This window comes from Kogia breviceps, chromosome 11 (assembly GCF_026419965.1).
Source record: "Kogia breviceps isolate mKogBre1 chromosome 11, mKogBre1 haplotype 1, whole genome shotgun sequence".
NCBI lineage: Eukaryota > Metazoa > Chordata > Mammalia > Artiodactyla > Physeteridae > Kogia > Kogia breviceps.
In genome coordinates this window covers 95,910,651-95,921,008 of record NC_081320.1, presented here as the reverse complement: position 1 = coordinate 95,921,008, position 10,358 = coordinate 95,910,651, and the positions used below count along the sequence as shown (strand labels likewise).

At 55.5% G+C, this 10,358-nt stretch overlaps 1 protein-coding gene across 1 annotated transcript; it reads left to right on the top strand.

The window, feature by feature from the left end:
- Nucleotides 1-6,443: 6,443 nt before the first annotated feature.
- Nucleotides 6,444-8,273, top strand: KCNF1 (potassium voltage-gated channel modifier subfamily F member 1). Its single transcript, XM_059078399.2, has one exon. It carries the CDS (start codon nt 6,484-6,486, stop codon nt 7,966-7,968), a length of 1,485 nt encoding a protein of 494 aa, XP_058934382.1. The 5' UTR covers nt 6,444-6,483; the 3' UTR covers nt 7,969-8,273.
- Nucleotides 8,274-10,358: the final 2,085 nt, after the last annotated feature.

Sequence of the window (10,358 nt, the reverse complement as noted above, 5' to 3'; positions counted from 1 at the left end):
TAGCAATGAATAATATTCCATTGTCCGGATGTACCATAGTTTACTCATCCACTCACCTATTGAAGGACATTTTGGTTGAGTCCAAGTTTGGGCAGTTATAAATAAATCTGCTATAAACATCCGGGTGCAGGTTTTCATGTGGATATAAGTTTTCAACTCATTTGGGTAAATACCAAGGAGCAGTTTTGTAAGAAACTGACAAACTGTCTTCCAAAGGGACTGCGCCATTCTGCATTCCCACCAGCAATGACCCTTTCTTCACATCCTTGTCAGCGTTTAGTGGTGTCGATGTTTTCGATTTCGGTCGTTCTTCTAGGTGTGTAGTGGTATTTCACTGTGGTTTTAATTCACAAGTCTCTAATGATGTGGGATGTGGAGCATCTTTTCATGTATTTACTTACCATCTGTATATCTTCTTTAGTGAGGTGTCTGTTCAGGCCACTTGCTGGGATTTTGATTGGGATTTTTGCACTGATTTCCAGACCAAGTTAGGAAGAGCTGACATCTTGACAAAATGAGTCTTCCTATCCATGAACATGAACTACCTTTGCAATTACTTGGTTCTTCTTTGATCTCTTTCATCAGAACTTTATAGTTGTCCTCATATAGAGCTTGTACAAATATTTGTCAGATTTATACCTAAGTTTTTCATTTTGGGGGTGCTAATTTAAATAGTAATATAATAGTGTATGTTTAAGTTGATCAAAGGGAAGATTCTTCCGGGCTGGTCTGGCCTATTCAGGTAGGCCTCTTAAAAGAAGACTTAGGCCTTCACTGAGATCAGAGAGTCTCTAATGCTGGCCTCAAAGAAGATTAAACCTCCATGAGTTCTATAGCTGCTAAAAAAAATTAATTCTGCCACATGAGCAGGGAAGAGGATCCTGAACCTCAGATGAGACCCCAGCCCCAGCCAACACTTTAACTGTAGCCTTGTGAGATCTTGAGCAGAGGACGCAGCTAAGCCTTGGCCAGATTCCTGACTCATGGAAACTGAGATAACAAAATGTTTGCTGAATTTGTGGTACTCCATTACACAGTAGCAGAACAAATACACTATGTATAGCACTGACTTTTGGGAAATCGGGAAGCTGGGTGTGCAAATATGAGGCTTTCACATTTTTTGAATTTTTACAAGGAATATATATTAATTTTGCAGTTAAGGAAAAGGAAAATGCTAAAGGACTTGTTTTTAAAAGAATTTTCTTCTCCCCTTACACTCCTTTTAAAAAGCACGCGCAAAAGCAGACAGCATCCAACCCCCATCCCCCTCCCTGTGACTGCGAGGCCTGAAGCCTGAGAGTCCGTCCCTCTTTGCGCTCTCACTGCATTTTTCTTTCCCTAAGAAAGTCAAAGCAACTTCATCTCAGGCCCAGAGGTGGTCCTATCCCAGCCTCCAGGGGGCAGCATCGTGCATCCAAAGTCTTTGACATCTTTCTACACACCTGGGACATGCAGCGGCTCTGTCACATACGCAGTCTTCCCACCCACGACCTGAGCTGGATAAGTCACAGCTGAACAGAGGCGGGGGATGGGGCGGGGGTGTTCAGACCCCAAGGGGCATGCCCACAGCAGGACTGGACCCAGGAAGTCAAACTCTCCTTCCTTGCTCCTTCCCTCCTTCTCGTTCCCATTTTCAGCATCTTAAAGTCCGTAAAGCCTATTCACCCCATTATTTTATTTGTTCCTCATAAGATCTTGTACTCAGGAAGGAAAGGTCACTAATTCCATTTTGCAGGTGGAAAAACTGAGGCATAGAAAAGAAAAAAAGAAGCTCAGGAGCTGCGGCAAAAAAAAAAAAAAAAAGAAAAGAAAGAAAAAAATTTCCTGATGAATCCATTTTACATCATTCTCTTCTCTACCCCATTCTCCATCCAACACCCCCTCCCACCCCGCTGGCCTCCTGCACTTGACTTCCAGGCACGGTTTATTCAGACAGGAGGAGGAGGAGAGCTGAGCCTTCCGGTCAATCAACTCCTCAGCCGGGTGCACAGCAATAATGAAATGTAAATTTTTGATGGAGTACAGAACTGAATCTTAATGAAAGGCATTATTAAATTCAGCAAAACACAAAGAAATTTTAACTGAACAGAACTGGTTATTCCATTAAAAGGTAATAGATTGCAGCTTGCCTCTTTCGTTGTCTAGACAAATCACTTAGATACACACGTGCTGGTTTTAATTAGCGCCATGGAAATGAAGCATTCTGTGGCCTGAAATGTTATTGTTGAACAAATTAAAAAAACTTATTTAATAAAGAAAAATACAACTCAAACAATTACTCCCCATAATGCCTAAATAGATTCTGTGTTTTTTTCCCTTCCCCGTTTAAATGAAAAACCCACATGAATCAAACTGCTGCTTCATCTTGTGCCTAATAGAAGGTTTTGTGCTCCCCCAGCCCCCCATGATACCGCAAAATGTACACTTCTCATAGGAGTCCTACGCAAGACTGAATAAAGCACAGCAAGAAACTTTCCATCTTTAGCCAAAAAGTCCAGACTTTTGCCCCCTGGTTTAATCCTTCAGGAAATTCTCAACGGATCTAGGCTTCTGGCTCAAATTTCTATGCATCAGTGACCTTCAATGAAAAGGCACAACTAGATTTTTTTGGACCTATGGTATCGCAGTCTAAGCCGTCACAATATTCAGACAGGGTCTGGGGTTCAGATGGTGAAGGGCTGTATCCAGAGCCTTGAGGAGGGGGAGGTCTAGGGAAGAGTTGGCAGGTGTGAGGGAAGAAGGGGAACGTATTCGTCTGCTCAGGCTGCCATAACAAAACACCCCTGGCAGCTGCAAGTCCAAGATCAAATTCCTATTAGGGTTTCTGGTGAGGCAGCATCACCAGATCCTGGATCGTAGATGGCCACCTTCTTGCTATGTCTTCACATGGCCTTTCCTCTGTGAGTGTGTGCAGAGAGAGATAGAAATCTCTCATGTCTCTTCTTATAAGGACACTGATCCTATTAAATTAGGGCCTCACTTGTTTTAACCTTAATTATCTCCTGAAAATCCCGGTCTCCAAATATAGTCACGTTGGGGGTTACGGCTTCAACGTGTGACTTTTGGGGGTACATGATTCAGTCCATACAGAGAAGGCAGTAGGGGCCTGGCGAGAGGACTGGTTGACGAGGAACCCCAGACCTGACCTGCAAGTGCCGCTCTGGCCAGGTGAGTGGAGGCAGCCCAGGAGGATGGGGGAGGCCTGGTGGGATGGAGGGGAAGGGCATCTGGGGCTCAGGCATGGCAGTCGCCAAAGCTCTGAGGCTCTCAAGGGTTTGAGAAGGAGTCTAGGAGTCTGGGGCACAGGGCACGTGGGTTTGGGGGGCAGGTGAGTGCCTGTCAGCTCCCCCCACTCAGTGATGCTGGGTTGCTCCACACGGAGCAGGAGTTTACGCTCCCACCTTCTCCTCTGCCTTCTGGCTTCAGCCTGGTCTCTTGTCTCCAGCAGGAGCCTTCCTCCCTGCCTTTTTGTTGGTTACCAGCCCTCCAACTTGCCTTGACCTGTGATTTACAGCTGTTTCTCTCCCACGCCCCGGTCGTCAGCAGGTCGTGCTCTGTTCTGGGCTGTTGGGGGACATTTTCTCTGCTGTATTTTGCATCTGCACCCACTCCTTTCCCACTGTCGCTCACGACTAGCTTTCTTCCCTGCAGCGGTCTGGGATTTGCTGAATGGGCGGCGTGCTGGAAGGGATTTAAGCCGTACTTATGCTTTACCATGTCTGACATACTCTGATGTTTTCTGTTCTATACTATCTCAATAAAAATGCTGGTCAGTACTCAGTAAATCGATTGCACAACCAACCAACTATTGCCCATTAAGCTTAGACTAAGGTGCAATTTGAATTTGACCCGGGAAGTACTAGGGAGCAACCGAGGGCAACTGAGAAGGGAAGTAATATGGGTAAGGCCTGGAAGAAGGATATGGGGTGTGTGCAGGGGGTCGCATGCTGCACTATATCAGACAGAAGAATTGGCCTGGGGTCAAACCCCGGCTCCACCTCTTCAGCTATGTGACCAGGACAGGGGAGGCGAAGCGTGTAGGCTGGGACAGCAGGCTCTCAGGGTTCCGACCCCAGCTTTGCCATCTGCTGGCTGAGTGATCTTGGTAGGTTACCTGACATCTTGCTTCCTTGGAGAGATGTTGTGAAGATGAAATGAGAAAAGTGCACGCGTTCAGAAAGTGCTCGGCTCGTGGTGCACTTATAATAACTGTTAATAATAATACAATAACTGTTTATTATAATATAATAACTGTTTTACTCAACCTTTCTGGATCTCAATTTCTTATTCTGGAGTGACACATCAGAGCTTGATTTTAAATGGAAACGAAATAAAATCTGTAAAAAGAAGTTTCTCCGAACTATCTTCATGTGATGTACTCTAACATATTCAGTGTGTGTGTGTGTGTGTGTGTGTGTGTGTGTGTTACGCGGGCCTCTCACTGTTGTGGCCTTGTGGAGCACAGGCTCCGGACGCGCAGGCTCAGCGGCCATGGCTCACGGGCCCAGCCGCTCCGTGGCATGTGGGTTCTTCCCGGACCGGGGTACGAACCCGTGTCCCCTGCATCGGCAGGCGGACTCTCAACCCCTGTGCCACCAGGGAAGCCCACATATTCAGTTTTCTACGATCTCATTAAAGAAAAAAAAGAGTACTGTCAGTGACCCAGCCTACAGAATATATGTATTTTTTTCTTTTCTTTTTTTGGGGCGGCGGTCTTAGTTGCAGCATGCAGGGTCTTCATTGCGGCATGCGAGGTCTTTAGTTGCAGCAGGCTGGATCATTTTTTAGTTGTGGCGTGGGGACTTCTTAGTTGCGGCATAGAGCAGTTTTAGGTTCATAGCAAAAGCGAACGGTGAGTACAGAGTTCCCACATACTCCCGCCCGTCCCCCCATTCCTTCAGCCTCCCCCACCAGAGGTACCTCCATTACAATCATTGAACCTCCACTGACACATCATTATCATCCGGAGCCCATAGTTTACACCTGTGTTCACCCTTGGTGTTGTATATTGCACAGGCTTGGACAAATGTGTGATGACAGCTATCCACCATTAGTGTCATACAGAGAAGCTTCACTGCCCTAAAAATCTTCTGTGCTCTTCCTCGTCCTGCCTCTCTCCAGAATATTTTTTTTAACACCGTCCCCGGGTCACAGACGATGCTCTGTAGCTCGCGGTGTAGAAGATGCTGCTGGGAGCCGTTGCAATGGCTCAGGCGGTGGCTGCAAGTCTGGAAGCCAGGGGAGGCTGTGGAACATTGTGTGGGAAGGGCAGGGCGGTGGGGGGGCGGGCTGGGGAGGTGGGAGCCTAGGGGCTCAAGGCTCTGGGGGCCGGTGGCGGTGGTGCTTGTCTGCAGAGAAATGGGACGCGGCGGACGGACAGCGAGGACTTCAAGGCAGAATTCCGATCCGCTAACCGGCGCGTGTCAATCAGCCGGCATGGCGGGAAGCTCTGGATGAAGAGGAGGCCACGCTGGGCTCGACTCCCATTTCACGGTGTGACCTGGGGCAGTCCCGTCCCTGCTACCGGGGCCGGACTGGCTGTCCCGGTCGGACAGTGCTCGGGGGGAAGGCCAAAGTGCCGCCCAGCGCAGGGCGGCGTTAGGGGGAGTTAGGGAACCTGCCAGGCCCGGGCGGGATCGGCCGGCCCGGACGCGGGAGCCGCGTCCGAAGGGCTTTCTCGGGCGCGCTCTCCGGCGCAGCAACAGGCGGCCGTGGTCCCTCACCATCGATCTTCTGGACGCAGCAGGGAGAGAGAAACTGCGCAGCCAGCCAGCGCCGGCCGGCCTGCCGCCCTCCGGCCCGGGGGTCCCGGGCCCGTGGGTGGCCTGCGGCGCCGGGAGGGCCGGGCAGCCGCGCGGCACTGGCGGTGGCCGGCGCGCCGCTGTGCCCGTCTGCCCAAGGGTTAACCCGTTCCCCTGCAGCTGCCGCGTGTGCCGTGCAGAATTTCACCAGAAGAGGGTACAGTTTGAACAGCTCCTGACGTCAGGCTGGAATTCCTATTGTGTTTGGAACCGGCTCGGGCACAGCAAGCCCAAGTTGCTCTCCGCACAACTCGGCGGGCTGCGCGGGGCCGGCGGCCGCGGGGCCGTCTCGCGCCGGGGTCGCACGCGGGGACCCGCGCGCCCGGGGACGGAGGACGGTGCCTGCCGCCCACGAGGGGACCCCACTCCCGCCGGAGGCCGGGCCGAAGCGGCGGATCGCGGCACCCGGGAGCCGGCGTGAGCGCTCGGGGCGAGGCCGGTGGCCGCGAGAGCCCCCCGCCGGCGCGCCCCGGCGCCCGGATGCCCGCCCGGAGCCCCGCCGCCAGGCGCCTGCCTCCCCCGCGGCGCGCCCCGGCCCGCCGCCGCCCGCTGTGACCGCGCCTGCAGGCAGGCGGGCGCCGGCCGGGCTTCCCCGAGGGCCGCGCAGCGGCGGCACCCGCCGGACCCCCCGGCGGCGGCGGCGGCGCGCGGAGCCGAGGCCGCGCGGGCACTCGCCGGGAGGATGGACGGGGCCGGGGAGCGCAGCCTCCCGGAGCCGGGCAGCCGGGGCTCCCGGGCGGGAGACGACATGGAGATCGTCGTCAACGTGGGAGGCGTGCGGCGGGTGCTGTACGGAGACCTCCTCAGCCGGTACCCCGAGACCCGGCTGGCGGAGCTCATCGACTGCTTGGCCGGGGGCTACGACACCATCTTCTCCCTGTGCGACGACTACGACCCCGGGAAGCGCGAGTTCTACTTCGACAGGGACCCGGACGCGTTCAAGTGTGTCATCGAGGTGTACTATTTCGGGGAGGTCCACATGAAGAAGGGCATCTGCCCCATCTGCTTCAAGAACGAGATGGACTTCTGGAAGGTGGACCTCAAGTTCCTGGACGACTGCTGCAAGAGCCACCTGAGCGAGAAGCGCGAGGAGCTGGAGGAGATCGCGCGCCGCGTGCAGCTCATTCTGGACGACCTGGGCGTGGACACGGCCGAGGGCCGCTGGCAGCGCTGCCAGAAGTGCGTCTGGAAGTTCCTGGAGAAGCCCGAGTCTTCGTGTCCGGCGCGGGTGGTGGCCGTGCTGTCCTTCCTGCTCATCCTCGTCTCGTCGGTGGTCATGTGCATGGGTACCATCCCCGAGCTGCAGGTGCTGGACGCCGAGGGCAACCGCGTGGAGCATCCGGCGCTGGAGAGCGTGGAGACGGCGTGCATCGGCTGGTTCACGCTGGAGTACCTGCTGCGCCTCTTCTCCTCGCCCAACAAGCTGCACTTCGCGCTGTCCTTCATGAACATCGTGGACGTGCTGGCCATCCTCCCCTTCTACGTGGGCCTCACGCTCACGCACCTGGGCGCCCGCATGATGGAGCTGACCAACGTGCAGCAGGCCGTGCAGGCCCTGCGGATCATGCGTATCGCCCGCATCTTCAAGCTGGCGCGCCACTCCTCGGGGCTGCAGACCCTCACCTACGCCCTCAAGCGCAGCTTCAAGGAACTGGGGCTGCTGCTCATGTACCTGGCCGTGGGCATCTTCGTCTTCTCGGCCCTGGGCTACACCATGGAGCAGAGCCACCCGGAGACCTTGTTTAAGAGCATCCCGCAGTCCTTCTGGTGGGCCATCATCACGATGACCACGGTTGGCTACGGGGACATCTACCCCAAGACCGCCCTGGGCAAGCTCAACGCAGCCATCAGCTTCCTGTGTGGGGTCATTGCCATTGCCCTGCCCATCCACCCCATCATCAACAACTTTGTCAGATACTACAACAAGCAGCGGGTCCTGGAAACGGCAGCCAAGCACGAGCTGGAGTTGATGGAGCTCAACTCCAGCAGTGTGGGCGAGGGCAAGACCGGGGGCTCCCGCGGCGACCTGGACATCCTCCCGCCAGAGCCCGCCGGGAAGGAGGGGCCGAGCTGGAGCAGCCAGCTGAAGACCTCCCGCAGCGACACCTTCATCCCCCTGCTGACCGAGGAGAAGCACCACAGGACCCGGCTCCAGAGCTGCAAGTGACGGAGGGACTGGGCTGGTGGATAGAGGGATGGACGGGGGTGGCAGGCCTGCCAGTGACTGCCCGGGAGGGGCTGTCCTTTGTCCCCCAACCCTCTCCTGAACAGAACTCTGAAGGCCCCCTTGGGCACCTCTGATGAGGCCGGGTAAGATCCCTTCGTGTTTCCGGCTGTCCAGGGGCCGGGGGCGGGGAGGGGAGTCCCGGGATCACTGACGGTGTGGGGTGGCGAGGGCTGTGGTCTGGCTGCCGGCAGGAGCCCTCGCCCGGTTCTGTATCTCCTTCAATAAAGCCTCCTGCTCTCTGCGCCCGCCTGTGTTGTAGGTTCTGTCACAGGCTGGCCGCTCCCCACCCTGTCCCCCGCCACACACACCCCACCCCCCCACTCCCAGATGTGGCTCAGCCCCTCCCGGGAGGTAGGTGTGCAGCCCAGAGGGTTTATTTTTGGCCGAGGGCTAGTTAAAGAAGGGCTCGTACATAGGGTTCAGCCCAGGGAGCTTTGCCACGCCACAATCCAGGAGGCTCTGTGCCTCCTGTTTCCTTCTGAGGAAAAGCTCACTCCCAGGAGAGGAGGAATTCACGGAACGGGGAACACCAAGAAGTGGGGTTACCGTCTCTTAATCACCTGTGTGTGCAAGGCCCTTTTCACAACAACTTTCCATTCCTTCCAGCAACCCTGCTAGCTAGGTAGGCCGCCCCACCCACCCCCTTTTAGAGAAGAAGAAACTGAGGGCCCAGGGCACACAGAGCAGGGATTCAGTCCCAGGTCTGATGACCCCCGAAGCACCTTCATTCTCTTGGATGTGAGGAGGTCTTGGGACAGAGGTGTGTGCTTGGGCCATGAGGGGAGGGTCTGCAGCCCAGGAGAGGGGTTGAGCTTCCTCGGGGTGGACGTGCCTCTCTTCCAGCTCATCCTTTCTCCTAGAACCAGCACTTCTGAGGTACCAGCTGCATGGACACACTTGAGCACGCTCCCGGGTGGCCCGCTGCCAGCCTGGTTTGCGAGCCCCCGGGGAGCAGACACAGACAGACCTAGATTTGAATTCCAGGGAATGAGGATGTGATCTCTGAGAAGCCTTCTAGCTTACACACTGTTCTCCACCATCCCTCCCTTACCACTCCCTTACTTGCTGTGTGACCTTAGGCCTGTTGCTTAACCCCTCTGATCCTCACTCTGACCATTTATTAACTGGAAGAATTACTTCGGGGAATCGCAGTGCTTAGCACAGTGCCTGGCACATAGTAGCTACTCAGTAAACGGCAGGTGTTTCCATTGCTGTGTGCTGGGAGACGGGTGAGGGGCACAGCTTCCCACTCTGGCCTCCACAGGGCTGGGCTGGTATGCAGACGGGGGAGTGGTGGCCACAGGGCACTGTCACACTCTTCTTGTCAAAGGCAGTCCCCTTGGCTCGGAGTTGGTCCCAGCAGGCCCCTCTCTCTGGCTTTCCACCTTCCACAAACCCCAGAGCTCTGTATTTCCTTCCCCTCCTGGGGCAGTGGGTGCAGAAGCCCTCTGAGGGGAGGGGGAGGTCTAGGAGGAGGGGGAGGGGAGGTAGTCCCTGGTCCGCACCATCTTGGGCAGGTCTTTCCTTCTCTGGGCTCTGGTTTTCCCATATGTATGAAGAGGGATGCTTTCTCGGGTCCCCTTCCAGGATTTGCAAGCCTAGGGCTGCGGACCTGTTGGGTTGGGGACTCCAGGGGGTGGGAGGCTGCCACGCTGTAGGGGCCCTGAAGGGAGGAGAGAGTCAGAGCTCTCCCCGTGAGGTGCGGGCCCTGAGGCAATGTTGTGCACCCCTCCCTCACACGTTTCTCCAGGGAATACTGGGTCAGGGGACCACGGAAGGCAGAGGAAGAGGTGGGCCCAGGGCTGTGGGACTCAGTGGGAGGGAGGAGAGGCCCGGGAGGAGGGGATGGCTTGGCATCCCTGGGGCTCAGTGGGGCCTGCTGAATGCAACTGAGTTGGGTAGGCTTGCCTCTCTTTGTCCCGTGCCCCCAGAGTCCTTGGGAAGCCCCAAGCCTGTGCTGCTGGCTTGACAGCTCTCAGCCCAGAGCAGGGAAGAATTTCAGGGTTGGAGAGAGTCCAGGGGGTGAGGCACCTTCCCTAGTATTCACCTGGGGTCAGGGGACTGCGTCTTTTTTTTTTTTTTTTTCCACACCTGGTGACTTCTTATGGGATCTTAGTTCCCTGACCAGGGATAGAACCCAGGCCCTCGGCCGTGAAAGTGCTGAGTCCTAACCACTGGACCACCAAGGAATTCCCCGGGGAGAGTGTCTTTACTGCTACGAAAACACTCAGAGCCCATCTCATCCACCCTTAGGAGGAGACTGACTCCCAAGAGGGTGAGCAGTTTGTCTGAGCTCTTCCGTGAATGAGGCTTACACAGGGTCCTGGTCC